Here is a 20627-nt window from a genome sequence, read left to right as displayed (position 1 = left end):
TATAATTGACATTGGCTGCATTTGCTTAGCACTCCTTCTGTGCATGACAGCCTGCTAGCTACTTTCTGACACACACAAACGGTTTTGAGACAATTTTAAGGCAGTTAGTTATTGATTCTAAATCTGTGCTTCTACTGCAATCGCATCAAAACTTCTGTCATAATGAAAATGTGAATGTGGGGACTTCCCAGTATTGTTTCATGAAAATAGAATTACAACATCTCCTGAAGGCTCAGCAGTAGGGTTGGGTAAGTCTAAAAACAATTCCTTAAACCGGTTTAGGAGTCAAACACTGGACTTTACCACTAGGTGTCTTACTTGACTCAGCAGCTTCCTATGTTTGTTTGTTTTTAAGATTAAGACTCTGTTTACACGGAAACGAAAACGAACAGAATTCGATATTAAAAAAGTCTTCCTTCCACACGGAATCGGCTCAATAAACGTGTCCGTCCACACAAGACCGCTCGACCCGCTGGAGACGCTGTAGTACATATGCCGGGCCTGTAAGTGGCGCTGTACTTCCGCCACAAAATACCAAAAGCACCGAATAAGACCTACCGAGCATGGTTGCCATGGTTGCCCTTCTGTTTATTCTCTGCGGTGGATTTAGCAACATGTAGTTCATGTAGTTCTCCATGTCCACTTGTTGCTGATGGTTGTGGTAGAGGAGCTGTAGATTTGGGTGAGCAGCAGAGGTGGGGAGAGGCAGGGCTCTGGCTGTTTCGGCGGCCTGTTTCTCTTTTTATCCCTCCCCGAGGCGAGCGTGTGCTCCTGCTGTAAAAGGCAGGTGCACCGCACCCACTGCCACTAACTCTGAGCCTGGCTCCCGAGCAGGACGTTCTCCCCGGTAGTCCACCAGCAGATGAAAAACACCCACCTCTCCGCCTCTTCCATGGGACGAGGGAACAGTGCGGCAGAGTTTCCGCTAAAGTTTAAATCTTCCGGACAAAATTAGAAAAGTGCCGGTCAAAGGTTTTCTTTGTTATTTATTGAGCTTTAAAACAAATTAATAACGACTCTATATAATAATTAGGGCTGTCAGTCGATTTAAATATTTAAATCGCATGATTGTCCATAGTTAATCGCAAATTAATCGCACATTTTGTATCTGTTCTAAATGTACCTTAGAGGAATATTTTTCAAGTTTTTAATACTCTTATCAACATATGAGTGGACAAATATGCTTTATGCAAATGTTTATTATCATTTGAACGATGACAAATATTCTAGCTAGCACCGGATGCTAACAACAACAATACACGTAAGGTCTCTCTCTCTCGCTCGGGCCACACATACACACACCCTCCCGGTCCTCCCAATAGCCAGTCGGTGCCTGCCGGTGAGCGTGGAAGTGTGGTCTGCCACAAGCGGGCAGCAGGAGCGGGGCTGTCAGCATCAGCTTGTAGATGGTATTTTAAACTCGATGCGCTCTGAAACTACGGGGCGGCCGAGGACAAAAAATACACATGCGTTAATCGCGTTAAAATAATTAGTGGCGTTATTTTTTTTTTGCGTTAATGAGTTATTAACGCGTTAACTTGACAGCCCTAATAATAATAATATAAGAATAATAAACGGAGCTTCTCTTTTCCTCCCCCTCTCCTGACAGACCGTCAGTATCCGTCTCATGCAGCTGGCTGATCCAGTAATGAGTGACCCGACAGTCGAAATAAACATATTTATAACTAGTTAAGGTAGTTTGAGAGGTCATTCAAATAGCTAGGTGTGATGATCTAACTTGAAGTGTGTGTTTTGCTCCGCTCACTGCTCCATCACAGCGGGCGGAGCTGCAGGTGATCATGCAGAGCTGCTGTCTCAGTCAGCAGCAGCTGATCTCTGATCTCTGTCTCCTGTCCGATTAGACTTCACTCGCGTTTATGTCCATATCGATCAGATCTAGCTAGTTCTAGCTAATGATATGACTGCCTGCGTGTCAAAGGACACCTAAACAATAAGCAACATTTTGGCCGGAGAGATTTAGATTTGCCGGTCTTCAGCATATTGTACCGGTCATAGTCCGGTAATTACCAGCTAACGGAAACTCTGCCGTGCGGGGGGGTCTGCTGGAGGCTCCTGTGGGTGCACTGTCCTGCGAGATACCGGGACCTGGCTCGAAACACTCGGAACACTGTTGCTGTTGGCGAAACACATCAGCAATGACGGGGGTGAGCAGGAGAGGTGGGGAGAGGCGGGGCTATGGCGTATCGGGCGTACACACAGAGCCGTTTGACCCCCCAGAGTGTTCCGTCCGCAGATCTACCCACCTTGGGACCCGTTTTCGTTTGAGGGCTCTGTTTCCGCGGTTCCGTTACGGCCTCGTGTGAACGAACCGTTCATACAATAGAGAACTGTAACACCCATTCCGTCTCCGTGTAAACGGGGCCTAACTCTGCTTGCTTCATTCTTCCTTGTTTAATCAAATGCTAAAGGTCAAAATGAAAGTGGAACTGCGCTCTTAAAAAGGACCATATGTCAAAAGAATTTAAAGAGATTTTGCCATTTCCTACTTGTCCTTTTTTCACTGTTACAAAGCATTTGTATGCATGTATTGCTCATGTAAAACCACTTTAACGCCGTTACCTGTAGATGTGTACGTCTCTGGTCTGGCCGATTCGGTGGCAACGGTCCTGTGCCTGAGCGTCCATGGTGGGGTTCCAGTCGCTGTCGTAGAAGACGACTGTGTCGGCGCCAGTCAGATTTACCCCTACACCTCCGCTGCGAGTCGACAAAATGAAGCAGAAAATACGCCGGTCTGCATTGAAGCGCTCCATGAGAGACTGAGGAAGAAGAAAAAAGATGCACAGAGAATAAGCAAAAGAGACGCCGGACTGATGAAGCGTTAAATAGATTTGTTGTTGTTATTGATTTTCAGAATATTAAGAACAAGACAACATTGTTGAGACTTATGGGAGACATTTCAAATCTAACTTTATTTTCAAAACATGGTTATTGGAACAAAGCATTAGTTCTAACCTGTCTCATCTCCACACGGGTGCTGCCATCCAAACGCAGGTAGATGTGTCCGTGGTAGTTGAGGAACTGCTCCAGCACATCTAACATGCGCGTCATCTGAGTGAAGATCAACACTCTGTGGCTTCCTGTCTTCAGCTTTCGCAGCAGAGTGTGCAGAGTCTGCAACTTACCTGTATATGGGAAGAATACAATTGAGTTATGTAGGAAAGCAAACAGTCACCAATAGTAGATTGTCAATAGCAACTGCTTTATATGCCAGATAAATATGGCTCTCTGGTGTACTGGTGAAGACTAAGGAAATGCAATGGTTTGTTACTTTGATGCCAGTAAGTTAAGATTACATTAAGACAGTTTATAGGTTTATTATTAGTTATAATGAATGTGCCTACTATGCTTTCTATTACTATATAATGGTGCTTGTAAGCTTGGGGTGGGCATATCATTTATGCATGATAAAATATGACCTAATTTGTGTCATTAGGACCAAAACGGACCAAAGCGAAAAGAAAAAAAAAACTGGCCATAAGCCTGTGGATAGTTGACGTCTACGACCACATTTCCTTTTTTTCCATTAGTTGTATTGCTGTATGCAGTCTATGTTTGCAGTTAAATAATAAAATGCCATCACATTAGGTCGAAACAAACTCACTACACAGCTCTGATTCTCTCAACTGCAAAAAGAGCATAATGCCACCTTACCGCAATCATACTGTATGAGCCTCAGGTCCGGGAACTGGGTCCGCGTGTAACACTGGATACGATGGAGACTGCGAGCCAGCGGAGTGACTTGAGCCGACAGCTGAGTGGAGAAGACGGCCTGCTTGTGGCTCAAGGAGGGTGGAGGGTGGCAGCAGTGCATGGAGATCGGACGAGCCTCCACTGGGGGAATTGCAAATGTAAACCTAATTGGGCAAAATAAACAACAGTTAAGTCACAAATTGTTCTGCTTTGTTCCCCGGAAAAGTTTCATGCCATAATTCCCATCAGTCATCTACCTGTCTATAATGGGATTGAGCAGCTCCAGTCTGTCATCAATGCTGTGGATGGCCTCTCTCACAGCTTGACTCTGGAACCAGAAGTCAGATTTGTTTTGCCACTGAGCGTACAGAGCGCTGCTGTGACCCGAGCGGCCCCACTCCCCCTGAGCGCTCAGGGGGGCCGGCGAGGGATGGCTTCCAGGGAGAAAAGTCAGGAAGTTCAGAACCTCTCGGCCATACATGGGCTTCGCTGCACAGCGGTTCTCGTTCACTCTAATGATGAAGTCCAGTCGGCTGTCACGCTGCTGTTTCTGGCTCTCTGCCATCCATGCCTGTGGAGTAGGAGAGTACATTTTAGCAGGTAACACAAGATGATTGTTTTTTTGTTTATGTATGTCTGTAAGTTGTTGCTAATGTCGGGACCCCCTTGAAAACGAGATGGTGCATCTCAAGGGGTTTATCCCAATCAATACATTTCTATATATAAATCTGCAATAACGTGTTTCAGCTTTAAAAGTTAGTGTTAATTATCTTGTTTTTTTATCAAAGAGGTACATTCACAGGAAATGTGTAAACACCATTGAACTACATTTACAAATCTAAAACTCAAACTAATGCCAAACAAAGTGCCCCACTTTTTTAGCATAGTCTGGAGTCATATCCCTCATACATTAATTAAGAACATATTTAGTTATCCCAATCTATTCATCTGAGAGCATACAAAGTAATAAATAAAGTCGGTTGATAAATGATAATTAGGAAATATTTTGTATGTATTTTCCGGGACCTCAGGACAGTAGTTATTTCATGAAATCAGACACAAACGGAACATTTTATTTTATGAATCTATATTAAGAGGGTCTTGTTTTGTGCAGTTTCGCAGTGGACTTGTTTGTCTTTACATGATTAAAATGTGGTTTCTAGCAATACTGTTACTACAAAAAAATATTCTCAAACTATTTTTGTTATGAGACAGATACACTTAAATATGGCAGAATTTAACTGTGCCAAGATATTTTCTCTGATGTCTGTTGATGATCAACATCACGGGTACAGCTTGCTTACCAAGTGGAAAGGAGAGCGGGGAGGTGGTGGCGGCCTTCTCCTGGGTGGAGGGAGGGGTTTTGCACTGGGCCTGGACTTAGTGGTAGCTGGTGTTTGACTGCTGTTGTTGCTGTTGCTGCTCTCATGCGGTGCTGCCAGGGGTTTGGACGCAGAGGACGAGGAGCTCACCTGAACTGGAGCTAAGGGGAGGATGGAGCAGAAAGCAGAGCTGTGTCAATAACCAGGGAAATATAAATAATCATAGATTTGGGATTCAATTCTTTATGAATTGACTTCAGTCATTAAGTTAAACTAGCTTCTAAAACTTGCTTTTCTGACTTAAAACATTTGTATTTCTTTGATGGCTACAACTTGTCGGTAAACTCTTGAAATAAACAATAGCACATTAACCGGTTGAATCTACTGTAGTTTCTTTGTTCTTAATTTCTGTATACCTGCAACCTTATTTCTGAAACTGACTTATTTTAACAGTTTTAGAGATGCAAGATGCTGGGTTGGTAGGAGTGCGACAGAGCAAATATTTTCCTGACATCGCTAATGTATCAATAATGTACTAAAAAGTCAAACATTCAGAGTTATTTGGACTTCTAGAATCTACTTTGTGTTACCTTTTTAGTCAGAATTTTAGAGTAATGCTTAATTCAAGGTTGCATCTTTCCCTGTATTTACCGCTTTCCTTTTCTATATTGCCACCATGCTGTGCTTGTCTGCATTCTTATGCCACACACATACACATGTGCGTACAGGTAAAAATCCAATTTGAAAGCTGGTTTGACTGTATACATGAAAGTCTTTATTCTACACGAGAAATCTACTTTCTCAAACGCCCTGACCCCCTAACGTAGCCTTGCTATTTAAATGCATATATCGTTTTGTTTTTTAATGAGGATAAAGGTGTAGACGTCATTGGAAGACATTCTTCCTAAGAATGTTACTTTTACATGGAAAAAACGTATAAGACACAAATTATTATTATTTGAAGCAGAGGATTTCTCTACGTCTTAAAACATGTCTGGATCTTTAATCAGAATCAGGTTTATTACCAGGTAGGTTTACAGGTACGAGGAATTTGACTCGACTCAAATTCACCTCACTGGTTTTTAAATACTTTCCTGAAACCGCCTAAACTTCCCTGCATGTTTGTATCTGCTTAGCGCATCAGATGTTTGCATAACTGAGTGAAAAAAGCTAAATATTAGTTGCATAACATTGTGACCTTGTTTTGCCCGTCATGCATGCATGCAGCGAAATGAATTAACGCTGAGAGAGAACAATATCTCCAGCTCTTGCTCTCACCTGGCTGCTCTGTGCTCGGTGGAGGGGGCTGCACTACCTTGAGGATGGGGCGAGTGGGGTGGAGCTGGTTTGGGGTAGAGCTAGGGTTTCCAGGAGGAGCTATGGTGTAGTGAGCAGTAGCAGGACCGGGGGTGCGCTGGGCAATTTGCAGTGGAGCTGGGATTCTAACGGGGGTTGTGGTGGCGTGAGGATGAGGGGAAAGGGAGGCCAGAGGACCAAAACGAGGGGAAGGGGCCACTGCCAGGGTCGGCACGGGTCCACCGTCCTTGCCTGCTGTCTGACGCACAACGATCTTCACCACACCCGGGCTGCTCACCAAGGAGGGGACCACTGAGGGAACATCAAATATATCAGTCGTGAGAACAAATTTGAGCTGTTCTAGGTAAAAACATTATTAAGGAGCTGAAAGGGGGTAACAGTCAGAGGGGAAAAGCTATAATTAAAGAGTATATACTAAGATTCTGAGAAAAAGGTTGGATAAGCATGACAGTTATGCTTTTTTATCGGATGTAGCAATAAGGAAATACTTTTGTCCAAATATACAATATGATCATAAGCAATCAGACTTTAAAAAGAGACATTGCCAAGGAGAGCACCTCTCCTCTATAGTATGCAAGGTATTCCCTGTTTACCATCTGCAGTGTGATGAGGTGTCTCTTGCAAATGTATTACTTTAATCTCAGAATATTTGGGTTGTTTTTCTTGTAAATGTATAACTTCAATCTTTTTTCTCTGAATATTACCATCTCCCCCAGGGTCCTTCATTTTATTTATCTACAATGGCCGTCATTTGCTGTAGTCATAGGATAACATCCAAAAAAGAAAATAATAACATACATTTCCAGGCAAAATTAGCTTTTGTTAGATTAAAGTCAAGACTTGGATATTTCGGATGTTCAGAATTAAATGAAAGCCATTTAATATAAGAATGACTTTGTTTGTTAAGGGCCAGAACGTGAAAGAGGGAGTTTGAGAAAGGGGTAAAAACCTTGCGCTGTGATATTGTGAGGCATCCGATTGGAAGCTGGAGCAGTGGCGGAGGTGCTGACTGCGCTCTGGACTGTCACCTGGGTGGTCTGGCTGATGAGGTGGTGCTGCATCCCGCTGGTCACCAGGTGCATCACATTACCTGCAGCGTGAGATGAATACAGACGGGTTATGATCAGGGACGTTTTTCTACTCAGATTCTCTAGTAACCGCATTGCATACAACATACCTAATGACTTCAATCATTTCTTTATTAAGAGATGAGATTTAAACTATTTGATACATGCAACATAGCAAACTTTTTTCTTCTATTTTTGCATGTACAATTACTTTGAAAAGTCAGTTGTAAAACCAACAATTATCTATAAAAACATATTTTGACCCCCTGAACTACACCAAGTATTCTTTCCATATAAATACATAGGAGGTTAATGCAAAAATTGAAAATTCCTCCCATTATCTTTCGCTTGGGTCATTCCATGATACAACTTATAGAGGCATAAGTAGCTTTTTGGAGCAGAATAACATTTGTATTATTATTAAATACTTCACAGAATAAATGAAGAAAATCCAAATTGTGACCACAATCACCTACCTATGAAATCTTGTTGGTGCGTTAATAATTTTAAGTGGCAGATAAAACACACTCCCTTCATTCATCTGCAGCGAGTACAAAGGAAAACGAACCTTGCACAGAGCGTGGGGAAGCTGCTGGGACCTGGTGGAGCTGGGCTCCAGACAGAGTCAGCTTGTTGCCTTGCAGCTGGAAGGTGACAGGTTTACTGCCCTGACACGACACAGGACGCCCTGCCAGAGAGGCCAGCTGGGCTATGCTCACTACCTCACCAGCTGAGGAAGGAAGACAAAGAAAAAAAACAGGATTAAAAACAAAATTATATTAATTTTACTACAAAATCTGGGTTGTGAACAAGGACATGTGTATAATGTTTGTTTTAATAGGTGTGTGCTTCTCTAGCTGCTATGTTATTAAACAAATATAAATACCGACATGCACATTGAATCACAAATAAAAACTATGAAATATATTTTTATTGAATATTGAAAGATATTTTATATAAGATTTAATTGAATAATGAATGTTTTCCTCACCAAAAATGGCCTTAATACGCTGTGGTGAGCTGCTGAATTGACTTTAAATTAAAGTTAAAGTGTTTTTTTAAATATGAAATCAAACTGACAGCTAGTATTCAGTGCAGATTGAAGAGGAGATAATCATGATCTGTTCTGAGAGTCAAACAACTGCACACTGGAAATGACCCTCGACACCAGTGCTTCTCAAAGTGTGGTCCGCGGACCACTGGTGGTCCGTGAGCGCCCCCCAGTGGTCCGTGAGTATATTGGTAACATTTCACATTTGAAATAAATAAATACATTTAAGATTTCCGCACTCTCGCGGGAATATCTCCGCAATGGAGCGAGCTTAAGTTTCAAGTCCAGCGCAACACCTTCATCACACATGTAGCCACTTGTTTGTACCATTTTCAGGAGATTTGTAATCTGTTCTAGAAAAAGGATGTGATTTTGGATATTTGTGGAGTTAGGTGGTCTGCGAGTGTTTTTTTATTGGTTAAGTGGTCCTTGGTATGAAAAACACTGCTCTACACTTACAAGGCAACCTGGCCTGCATGTCCGGACTGAGCAGCACCCTCTGGGGCAGGACGCTGCCGGGGACGGGGCCTGGATGAGCGGCGATGCTGGTGGTGCAGGAAGCAGTGGGAGGCCGAACGGTCAGCACTGGCTTTGGAGCGCTGGCTCTCACTGCAATTTGAGCTGGATGCATGGGCAGGCGAGGGGGGGCCGTGGTTGCCACTGTACACACCACTAAAAGAAAAGGAAAAAGTATTAGGAGAAAAATAATATAAAGATCTGCAAATGTAAGATTCATTTAGAGGATAAATAAATGTTCCTTTTCACTTGCCTTGTTGAACCACAGGAGCAGCAGCTGTGGAGACTTCAGCAACTAGAGATTTAGGGGTCTGTGCTGCAGGAGGCACTGAGCAGGTGGGTTTATTCATCAGGAGGACCGGTCGGTTATCACTTTTAGGAGGCGGCTGGAACATCCTACAGCAGAGACAGACCAACAAACAAAAGATCAATCAATGTCTTAATTTATTGATTTTTATAATACATTTTACACCAACTTTTCCAAAGTGCTCAATTGATTGATTGAATTAGTTTACAGTTATCCAAAAAGTGGTGTTTTCTAATCAAAATAAAACAGTTTTACTATGATCAGTTGCATGTTTGTCCACACTCACCAAAACTGTTTGCTTTATAGATTGTCCGATTTTGATTGATCACGGGAAAATTAAGCAAGACAACATCTTAACGTTTACTATGATGGTTGCCTGGCCACACATTTTAATGCAACTTAAGAAGTTTAATACCAATCTTTGTATTGCATCGAGCAAGATGAAAACTGTTTGGATTTAGTATTTAAAAAATAATCTGGATTGACTTTTGTTTGTAGAAGTCAGCTTTTCTAGACTAACACATTGATATTTAAATTGAGAATACTGGTGTAGGTTCAGCTGTACTATTCTGGGAAAGCCATTTGGGTTTGGCTACACAATGTGTGGTTATAAAAGTATTTGCACTGCGTACCTGTTGACCTTCATGCGGACCGGTTTAGGTCTCGGAGGGGGTTCAGGGTAATCCATGACCTCCTGGATGAGTTGCCGGTTGACCTTGTGGCGTGGCAAGAAGATGTCTGCCTGGTAGCGGGACACACGGCTCTCCAAACCAACAAGGTCAAACATTGAAAGGTCGCAGCGCTGATGACACAAAAACAAAGTAATACATTTAAACATCCACTCCTCAGCATTACAGAATTGACGGAAAAAATACATTGGGACCAAATTAAAGCTTTTTCAGTTTTTCCTTTAAAGCTAACCTTCAAAGGGGAGATCTCCAGAGCGTCCATCGCCAGAGAGGCTGTATGGAAAACAATGGGCTTGGTGATGAAGGGCGACTGGATGGGCCGAGGGTCGAACAGGTTGGGGTGGTTGCACACTTTGCGGAGCTGCATTAAGATGTTAATCACAGACATGAAGTGACCGCTCGCCAGCGTTTCCCGGGTCCTGTGAAACAGAAACAAACGCTAGTAAGACAAGAGAAAAACACCGGTAATAAACACAAGCATTAAAGCTATTTATGGGAATAAATCAAATAGAAAACAGGGTCTGTGATTGTTTGATTTAACCAAAAAAGCCCAAACTTCTTGGACTAATGATAACTAAACTTTTTATTGAGTAGACCAAGCTAAATATAATAATACAGAATAATGTGTATACCCCAAAACAGCACAAACCCTTTGCCATGTAGGTCAATCATATTCTATAGTCAGAGATGACTCGGCAACCCACTCTACAACAATCTTAATTCATTAATATAATTTGTATATGAGTGTGCCTTTAAATCCATCTTTAAAAAATAATCTGCTTTTCCGCAAGTAGAAATCTTTAGGAGGCTCACAATACATTTGAAATCCCAAAAAGATGTTTGCTGTGTACTGGATCATCTCTGAGGTGTAGTAACTTACGAGGCCTGTGCCATGAAGTCATCGTAGAGAAACCGTTGTCTCTTGGAGAGGCGACAGCGCACAACATGCTCGTATTTTTTGGGCATCTGCTTCTCCACGTCGATCTTGATCCTCCTGAGCAGGAACGGCCTCAGCACCTTGTGCAGCCTCTTGACCAGGCCCTCATTGTACTCCTGGCTGCCCTCGATCATTCCCGTCAGCGGGTTGGAGAACCATTCCTTGAACTCGCGGTGGGACTGGAAGACGTGGGGCATGAGGAAGTGCATCAGAGACCACAGCTCCATCAGGCTGTTCTGGAGAGGAGTTCCTGTCAGCAGCAGGCGCCGGTGGCTGTAAAAGGGAAATCAACATGTTGATATTTGCAGAAAGATTTATTGTACATTTTAGAGATGTTGTATATACCTTTCTGTTTGGGACCTATAGGTGAATTTGTCATTATTTCAGAAGTTATGACTGATAGTTTATCTATTATTTTTTATCATTGTTGTTTGTTTGCATGTATAACTTTTTATACAGTAGTTGTCGGTAAATTAGCTTTAAAACGGCTTAGTGTTAGCATAGGAAAAATAATTGTCTATCATCCTTTCAATCACTAATATGCAATCCGTCACAAATGGGCAGAAAACATCTCTTAGGACTACAAGACCCGAGTTCAAGAATGTTGCGTTCAAGATACGCAGATGTTTTTTTTTATTGGGGTGCCCATATAAGTGCTCTTTCTGTCTCCATGTACGGGGTACGGCTGAAGAAGATCTATGTGGAAACGCTTGTGTGTAATAAAACAGTGTGTTCAGCTTCTCCTTGAAGCTCCACGTACCAGTGATAAATTGCCACCAGCTGGAACAGGCCTCTAGCCAGATGATGACTAGTTAGTCTAATTACAGTCACTTTGATAAAAGAAAACAAGAAAAATAAATATTATTTGTAGGATAAGCTAGTTAACATTCACATCCACACCACTGTGACCTGTGGATAAACAGTTACGTGCTTGGGTGTATTTGGGGGATTAATTAAAAGTTAAACATGGCTCATGTTAAATTATAGCATATTCTCTACAGCTGAATGCATCCTGACTATTTGTGACAAGCGGCAGCTTAAAGACAGAAAAGCATCGTTGAATGTGCCATTTTGTACAAGAGTACTTGGTACATAATGCTTGCATAAAACATCTGTACAGATTTTCTTATTTCTAAAAATAATGCTGGAGCCACGATCATCCGTGTCTACTAGGGTAATATGTCATATACGGAGCAATGCTTAATATCAGGGTTAAAGTGCTTTTGGAAAAATGGACACATGGATGTTTGCCAGACTCTGCAGGCTAAATGTAACGCTTCAATCACAGCAAATCATTTTGTATAATCAAAACTTGTCATTGCTTGCATTACTGATATCCGTAAAACGTATTGGTCTACTACCACAAAATGTTCGATTGAAATTTTAAAAACTGATCCCTCTCAAAACCTTTCAAAAGTAACGTGCACCAATGCATTTAAAGTGTCCTAGTATCTTTTTACAACCATATTTATTTAAACCTGCAAAGAGACGGTTTGGATAATAGGGACATAACATAAAACAAAAAGAGGGCATTTCAGTCGGAGCACATATCCCCTGTATAAAGTTTAGAAGGGACAAAGAACAGCAAGTAAGTCAACTTAAATGTCACTGGCCAGCTGGTGCGTGTCTGCAGAGGCAGGGTTGCATGTTTGAGCCTTAAGCAACGGCCCTTCTAGTGCTAACTTCTTTTGTGGTGCTTCTTCATTTTGGAGGTTTGGGGGGAAACCAGATTATTTTTGATTACATTGTTTTTATTATTTTAGAACCCTTAGTTAGTACATGTCTATTTCAAATTAAAAATCATTACTGACCTGTTGAAGTTCAGCAGGCTCTGCCAGCGCTGGGACTTGAAGTTCTTGATGTTTTGTGCCTCGTCCAGGATCAGGTATCTCCAGGACTTGCGTCGGAACGCCTGGTGGTCCTGCAGCACCAGCTTGTACGAAGTGATGCACACGTGGAAAGCATTAGGCTTCGTCCAGCCCTAAGAAAAAACAAACAATATGGTTACAACCATGAGTGTAAAAAGAGAACGAGATACAGCATTAGATGTTCATGAAAGTTGGTCAGTGGTTCATGGACTCTCGAGTACCTAATGATTAAGGGCTATTCAACCAAACTAGAATTGGTGTTGTTTTAGCAACAAAGATTATATGCTGATTTACAGTTATATCTTTGCCAATGTTAGTCAATGAAAAAAGTCTAATGATCTCAGGACACAGAAGTTCCACCGTCCAATTTGCCTCAACGGCGAGCTCACGTCCTTGGTGCTTGGTTACAACTAACTGTGACCACATCCATCACACTGTATACTTGTAGTGGAACGTTTGCTCACCAGAAATAATGCAATTTGTAGGAAACTAGAATTGTTGCCTTCCGTTAGAATGCCTCCCCCAAAACTAGTCAAGTTGCCGTTTACATCCACATCTTTCCAAAATGTCATCACTTCATCATTTAACCCCATTATTAATGTGTGTGAAATTGTCATAATTAGCTTATGAATTCTTGAGGTATGGCCAAAATCATGCTTTGTGAAGCAGAGATTCTGGGGTTGGCTTTCACCCACTGGCGAGCATAATAACCATCGTTCAGTTAAAGAGGAGAGGCCAACTGTGACGTTAACTCTTTACCTGTCTCTTCAGCTTTCTCTCCTTTTGGCTGCCAAAGTATGTGAGGATTTTAAATCCAGGACACCATCGTTTTAGCTCCATTTCCCAGTTCAACATCACACTGGTGGGGACGATGATGAGGTGAGGCCCCCAGTTACCTGAACACAAGTCCAATGGAATCAACAGTTGAACGTAAAAGAAGAACTTAATTTAGCTTAGAAAATGTGAGTAGCACTCCAGATGAATTACACGATTAAACTGCCATTTGTATAAATAGTGCTAAAGCATCAGGAGCAGTTTGGTTACTTTTTTCAAGGGCGAGGTGAGCCAGCAGAGCGATGGTCTGGATAGTCTTGCCCAGTCCCATCTCATCAGCCAGAATGCCGTTGAGCTTTTTCTCGTACATGGTGACCAGCCAGTCAAGTCCAATGTGTTGGTATTCTCGTAACGTGCCATGAAGCAAGAAGGGGATGGGGGTCTTGACCTTTCATTGGAAAGAAGATGAGAAAATTAGAGGGCAGAACTGCATAGGACACAAAACAAGCAACCGAGCTTAGACTATTCGAGTGTTTCTCAAGTTGACTAATAAAGACATATTTCATGCAGAAATGGAAGAAAAAGCTGTTTTCAGTCTCTCAAATATGGAGATTCAATGCTTTTTATGTTTGGAATTATATTAAAAATGTATACATTTGGGTTTTGGACTTTCAAAACGAGACATTTAAAAGACCTAACCCTCGACGACCAGGAACTGGATGGAAATGTTCAATATTTGACGGCATTTTACAGGCCAAACAATTGAAACGAAAACATTTCAAAATGAATAAAATCATTACTTGCAGCCCTATTCTTCTAATATAAAAGATATAACATTTTCTTTTGTCATTAAAAAGAACAACACTTGAATATTTCAGGCTGACCTTTGCAGTAGCCAACGTGTAGCCCTTAGGCTGCAGGCTCTCTGCAGTGGCAGCGATGTGGCTGATCTCTTTCTTTGGTCGTGAGCTGGAGGAAGGTGGGCTGTTGTCCCCCTCCTTCAGCAAAACCTCCATCCCTTCATCTTCACAGCCATCATCTTCTTCTTCCTCCTCACTGCCCTCTTCTTCTTTCTCACTGTCATCATCTTGCCTGCTTTCTCCAGCTGAATCTGAAAAAAGCACATTTGAAAGAGTTACTCATTTAATATTTAATTTGAGTAGTTTAAAAGCAGCAAACAGTTCTTTGCAGAAAGAAATGGGTCAAATAAACGATGTAAACAAGATCATTTGAGAATCTTTGTGAGCGGTTAATACCTGAAGAGGAAGAGTTGCTTTCCACATCACTCTCATCTTCTTCAGTCTCCTCCTCCTCATCCCCAGACACCTCCGAATCAGAACTCTCTTTAGAGCCAGATCCAGACGGAGCCTCAAAGTCTGATGCATACGCTCCTTTGTACTTCTCCAGCAGCTCCTCGACGCTCATTTCACCTACAAGGGAAGCAGAGATATGTCAGGGCGGGTGTTTACTGCTCATGGTTTTTAAACAGGGCATGGCTTAGTGTGAATGAAATGGCATATACACAATACACAGCAGTTTGAAGAAGGGCAACAACGCTGCAAGGAGAGGTTTAAGGATCAGTTTTTGTCAAACTAGAATTCTGCACTTATAATTCTACATATACCCAACTTTATATATGTTTTCACCTATATTAAAAATGTGTCGTTTACCCAAAGAGGGTCACTAGACGTTGCAAACTGCATGGGAGTGTTAATCAATCCTGAAATGACCTTTGCCGCCAGTGTACGTATGAGCATACACAGAATAGGTTTATTTAATCGGTCATGTTTAGGTCGTTTTTGTGTGTGAATGGAGAGAAGTGTCATCTGTGTTATTTTCAGCTAAATAAAAAAATACTAGAAACCATAAATATCGTGTCAAAACACTTTATGCCCTACATTTGTATATGTTGTATGGTGATATTGACCCAAACTAGTTTTTGTTGGCATCTCTCCCTTTGGTTCGGCGTGCCATTGCCATTCACATTTTGTAATCTAAAACATTCAGGAGGAAACCAGATTGGTTTTTTTGTCATAATTGCTCGCCTAACCATTACATAAATTCTTGAAGAGATTAGTAGTTGAGTACGTTTATTCCTATACACACCTTATCAGGAAAAGGAAGCTCTTCAACAAAGATGAGAGGAATTAAACAAAATGTATAAACGATTACACAAAGTATCTACAATAGGCTATTCAACGTGAGCAACTCCCATTGCTATTTCATGCCAAGTACCTTCTCTGGCCAAGTCATCAAGTTCCTCTGCATGGTTCACATCTCCCTCCACCTTCTCCTGGTCATCTATGGTGTCCTCCTCATCCTTAGCTGAAAATGGGAAGACAGAGTAAACCAGTATTACATCAATAATAGACAAATGTCAGGTCATTCAACTAAATACATGTGTGCATCTTTTCCCCGCATCTTATAATGAGATCCGTCTTACCATCCTCTTCATTGGCAGCGAATTCACCATCTTCCTCTTCCTTCACCTTTGATGAAGAGCTTTCATCAGAGCATTCTCCATCTGAGACCGACTCCTATGTAACGATTCAGTGATTCAATTAAATGCAAACACATTTGATCTGTATAAAGGCACCCAATAAAAAAAACAACAACAACAACAGTACTTTTCAGGCAATTTTGTTAACGTTCCACAAAATAGAGGGCGATTTTCAGTTAGCAATTGTAAATAAATGATCATTTGAGCATCAATCCCAGTTAAATAAAATATCCTAAAATCATTATTTCAAGGGGAACAGATGAGCCAATCTGGAATGCCCTGAAGTTTGATTGTTGCTATTTTTTAAAGAGTGTGTATTAGGATAATAAGAGCATGTATTAGAATAAATGCAATGTGTGTATTAGGTGTGTGTTCAGTTGAATCTTATGATGGAATGTCATTTACATGTTGTAGCACTAGGATTAGGTTTTATTTAGATTATACATTTCTAAACGTGATGATCAGCAATTAATGGACAGAAAAGATGAACCCTATAGGTATATGTCAATGTTTGAATTGAAGAGCTTGGGACCAAAATATAACTGTTCAGTGATCTTATGCCATTTGACGATAATTCAGGTCCAATCCGTTTAGTGGCTGTACCTGAGCCAGTTTGATGGTGCTGAGTAATTGGTCCAGGGGCAGCATGCCCTCCTCCTTCAGCAGTTCAATCTCCCTCCGATGGCTCTCAGCATCATTGCCCTCCTGCTGCTCCTCCACATCTAAGGTCTGTTCATCATCCTCTTCCTCACAGGGAGGTTCAAAGTCTCTGTCTGCACCAAGAAACAAGAACAGTTTTGTAAGGAAAAAAATACTTTTTCTGATTATTGTTCAAATCTCTAAGGGAAAAAAAAAGAGATGTATAATGTATCACAAGCATGAGATCGTTTTTTAGGAAGTGGTTTACACAGTAGGAATAGTGAAGTCATTCAAGAACAACGTTTTATTCAGGAAGTCAAGGAAACATGGTGTGGGTCATCATTCCTTTAGGGATTGGCCCGTTTGTCCTTCCTCTGACTGAACAAAGCCTTACACTTAAGTCTGGCTTGCTTAAAGAATCAAGTGCCATTGATAACACGGTGCAGCAGACTAGTCTGACAGGTCTGACAAGTCTCCAGCTTGACGGTTCACAAGCAGTGCTCAGTAAGGTGCACTGGAGATGTGCCAAGAAGCGTTTTACTGCACTGACGAATATTAACCTCAACATCCTCACTGCTATTACATTCGAGCTCATCACGTTGGATTTGCACAGAACAAGTCTCTCAGAGATGCAATGTCCTTGACAGCTTTTTGTCTCCATGAAACATTTTACCTTTGTGTGCCTTTAAAAAGATTGAATTATTGGTGTGTAGCTATGACAACGTCACCGTCTGAACCAATGATTCAACTCTGAACCCACTCAGTGCTTTAACATGGAGACAGTGAGCTTTTTTTATGAGGGGCAGGGTATTTCTTTAATAAAAAAACGCTTTCTCACCCTCCTCATCCGCGGCAGGTGTCGCAGGTTTTGGGGGAGTCTCTGTGACAGGCTCAGGTTCATCTTCGGCAGGTCCGGTGGGTGCGAGCGACTGGCTGAGGAGGTCCGAGTATTTCTCCGTCTGTCCAACAATGAAGTCCAGCTGAAGGTCCAAAGCCTTCTTCCTCTTCTCCTCCAGTCTGGACTGCTGCTTGTACTGAACCACCTTTATGGACAAAACAGAAGTACTCTTAACAAGGGGTGACTTTTACTTTAATTAGCCGTGACCAATTCTTGACTAAATTAAGAAAACTAAATTTTGCCTAGATTAGGAAGCACACAAATAATTTTAAATTGTCTAAAATCATCCGGCCGGGGACTTCGGGTGGCAGTATACGCCGTGAAATTGTTTGCGGCCTGCCAGTAAACCCAAAGCAGAAGAAGAAGAAGTGACGTCAGCGGCTTCATTTGCCTAACCCTCCCCCAGGGACTTATTCCGGTGTGAACGCGATCTGTATTTAGTTCATGAGAACTAAAGAGTTCTGATTAACTAAGTACTGGGAACTAAGTACGGCAAAGTACTTGGTGTGAAAGCGCCTAATCTTACTAACATAAGAAATGCAAAGAAATGCATTTTATTTGTAAAGCAATAATGAAAGAGTTGCCTATAAGTGTATGCCAAGTAAAAAAAGAGTAGGTTTGAAAAGACTTCTTCTACAGACTATATTTTCAGTTAGCATTTTTAATTTATGCCTTAAAGTTAATAATTTATTTTGATGCAAAATCTTTTTTTAAATAGTTAATATGTATTCTATTTTCCTACAAGTGCATTTTCTTTCTGTGACAAAAACATTCAAACACTAGACTTTTTCTCTCCTCTGTACCTTCTCCACACTGCTCCAGAAAGCCCGGACCTCCTTGGCGATAGAAGAGGCGACTCTTCTGATCTTAGAGTGCTCGTCTCGCTTGGCTTTTTCTTCTTTTTGCCTCAGCTCCTCGTGGTATTTCATCACCATTCGGACCACCTAATAACGGGACAAAATAACACAACTTAAAAACACATATACGATATACTTATTATTTTAATAAAGCTTGTGAAACACTAACATTTCTGGGAACAAAAACACTCAACCTACCTTTCTAGCCACTCCTCTCTTCCAGCGCCTCTCCTGAGCGAAGTCTGCAGAGAGCCACTGCATCTCCTCACACAGGTAGTCCCAGTGAACTTTGGGTCGCGGCGGCTCCGTCAGGCGGGTGAGACGCTTCATTGACCAGAAGCCCTCCCGCTTCAGTGACTGGGTCCGATGCTCGATGTCTGCTTCCTACAGACACACAAAAGCCAAACCTCTCAGTAAGTCCTGCAAACACATCAGTGCTACAACAATGTTACAGAAACTGGTAACCAGGACGCCCCACTTTTCTTGCTATTTTGCAAATGACTGTTTTTACCACAACAAAAACCATTTCACCAGTAAGGTCAGCTACGCAAATTCATGTCATTCTTGTACAGTACTCAATCTGAACAGAACATGCTTCAAATTTGAGCAGCTCGCATACATTTCAGAATTTTTTACTAAACATTTCAGGGGACTAAATACGTGAATGGTTCGAAACAGAGATACTGTTTTCCTCAATGAAAAGACTGTTTTGAATACAAATCAACCCTGCATCGCCTCAGAAGATGGTCTTCTGGTCTGCAGCTGTACAGATGATTTGTGGGTAAATGGTGGTAGTGGTTGTGTCTTTCAGACTTTGTGATTATTCACTGCAGATTTCTACACAGCTCTCAAGTATAATCCAGAAGAGTGCAGGCAAAGTAACAACATCAAAGAGACATTTGTATCAGTGGGCGAATCAGGAATTACAAAGAAACAGGGAGCCTTCAACTTTGCAGGTTGGGAGTTTAAGGTCTTTTCATCATTTCTTTCACTCTCTTCAATTATTCAATCTCAAAGCCTTTATCATGACATCAAAAACATATATAAATGTGAAAAAGCTTACAGTATTCCTTTATAACCACAGCAATCAATGTCCATTGTGCTTTTTGGATTTTTCACCAGCTGTTCATATTAATGATTCTATCCTTTGATTGCCCTTATTCCAAAAAAGACAATGTTACTCCCAAGCCGTTTGAATGGCTAATCAAAGAGATTGTTCCACTTATATTTATTTTAGGATGTAACAGTTAATTCTGCAAATAATGTCAAACCCATGGTACGCATACGCCCTTCAAATAACTTGAAAGTCCATCCTTTTCTAACTGCCGTCATGTTGCTCCTCTAATACGCTCGTTGTCGCAATTTTGCAAAACTGTGTTCTATGAGCTACTCCTTTAATGGCTGCTATACACGAGAACAGACTCCACACATTCTTGTCTAGTAGAATTGTGCTCATTGCACAGAGCAGGCAAGAGGATTGGGTGTTGCAAACTGCACAGAAACTCCTATTGAGACTTGGATTCTCAATGCTGCATATCAAAATGTACTCCAATGTCAGCAAACGCTACAAATAAATATTCTGGATATCCGAACAGATGGTCATATTTGCTAGTGAATTATTCTTCTGCAGATAAACTTAATGAATGACACCTTAAACCACCTGTGGAAACTTAAGACTTTTTTTTATTTTGTATTTCTGATTAAACAACTATTGTAAGTTCCCCTAAGCCCATGTAGTCTTGCTTCTTCAAAAGAAAAAAGTCATTACAGCGTGTCATAGGGCAAGTTATGGATCACTCACATGTTTGGCCAGCTCTGCCATGTCTGTGTGACGCTCTCCGCGGGGGCGCTGAGGAGTGACCTGTTCAGGTGGGGAAGAGGAGGAACTGCATCTTCCGCCAGTAGAAATGGGAGACACAAACTTCCCATGAGGACCCCGGAGAGGTGAAGACTTGTCCCGTTGTAGGTTCGACCAATCACTGGAGGGTGAGGGACCCGGGTAAGAAGAGGAGGTGGAGGGTGGAACGGGAGATGAATTTTCCGTGACCCTGTCTGCTATCCACTGGCGTACCTGAAGGTTAAGGATAAGGAAGCACAAGAGGAAATTATTTCCAAAGGTGAAAGCAGTAAAGTTCACTAAGAAAAAAGCCACATGCATGAATTGGTTAACAAGC

General features: G+C 41.6%; 1 protein-coding gene across 2 annotated transcripts in view; it reads right to left on the bottom strand.

Moving 5' to 3' along the window:
* srcap (Snf2-related CREBBP activator protein) overlaps positions 1 to 20627 on the bottom strand; it is a 36700-nt gene that overhangs the window by 9752 nt on the left and 6321 nt on the right. For both annotated transcript variants that reach the window (XM_034217531.1, XM_034217532.1), the window contains exons 4-28: positions 20255 to 20524; positions 18652 to 18837; positions 18400 to 18540; positions 17537 to 17741; positions 16663 to 16832; positions 16003 to 16096; positions 15795 to 15884; positions 14816 to 14989; positions 14444 to 14670; positions 13830 to 14007; positions 13545 to 13681; positions 12729 to 12898; positions 10861 to 11190; positions 10213 to 10399; positions 9924 to 10093; positions 9238 to 9380; positions 8928 to 9140; positions 7986 to 8147; positions 7300 to 7440; positions 6312 to 6641; positions 5016 to 5194; positions 3969 to 4282; positions 3673 to 3875; positions 2974 to 3143; positions 2581 to 2777 (exon numbers count right to left, since the gene is read on the bottom strand). In XM_034217531.1, coding sequence (XP_034073422.1) covers positions 2581 to 2777; positions 2974 to 3143; positions 3673 to 3875; positions 3969 to 4282; positions 5016 to 5194; positions 6312 to 6641; positions 7300 to 7440; positions 7986 to 8147; positions 8928 to 9140; positions 9238 to 9380; positions 9924 to 10093; positions 10213 to 10399; positions 10861 to 11190; positions 12729 to 12898; positions 13545 to 13681; positions 13830 to 14007; positions 14444 to 14670; positions 14816 to 14989; positions 15795 to 15884; positions 16003 to 16096; positions 16663 to 16832; positions 17537 to 17741; positions 18400 to 18540; positions 18652 to 18837; positions 20255 to 20524 — 4781 coding nt within the window. The remainder of the gene's footprint in view (positions 1 to 2580; positions 2778 to 2973; positions 3144 to 3672; positions 3876 to 3968; positions 4283 to 5015; positions 5195 to 6311; positions 6642 to 7299; positions 7441 to 7985; positions 8148 to 8927; positions 9141 to 9237; positions 9381 to 9923; positions 10094 to 10212; positions 10400 to 10860; positions 11191 to 12728; positions 12899 to 13544; positions 13682 to 13829; positions 14008 to 14443; positions 14671 to 14815; positions 14990 to 15794; positions 15885 to 16002; positions 16097 to 16662; positions 16833 to 17536; positions 17742 to 18399; positions 18541 to 18651; positions 18838 to 20254; positions 20525 to 20627) is intronic.

Source organism: Gymnodraco acuticeps, unplaced genomic scaffold, assembly GCF_902827175.1.
Source record: "Gymnodraco acuticeps unplaced genomic scaffold, fGymAcu1.1, whole genome shotgun sequence".
In the NCBI taxonomy this organism is placed as follows: Eukaryota; Metazoa; Chordata; class Actinopteri; order Perciformes; family Bathydraconidae; genus Gymnodraco; species Gymnodraco acuticeps.
The sequence above is the reverse complement of the archived record's forward strand: the minus strand, read 5'-3'. Positions and strand labels throughout refer to the sequence as shown.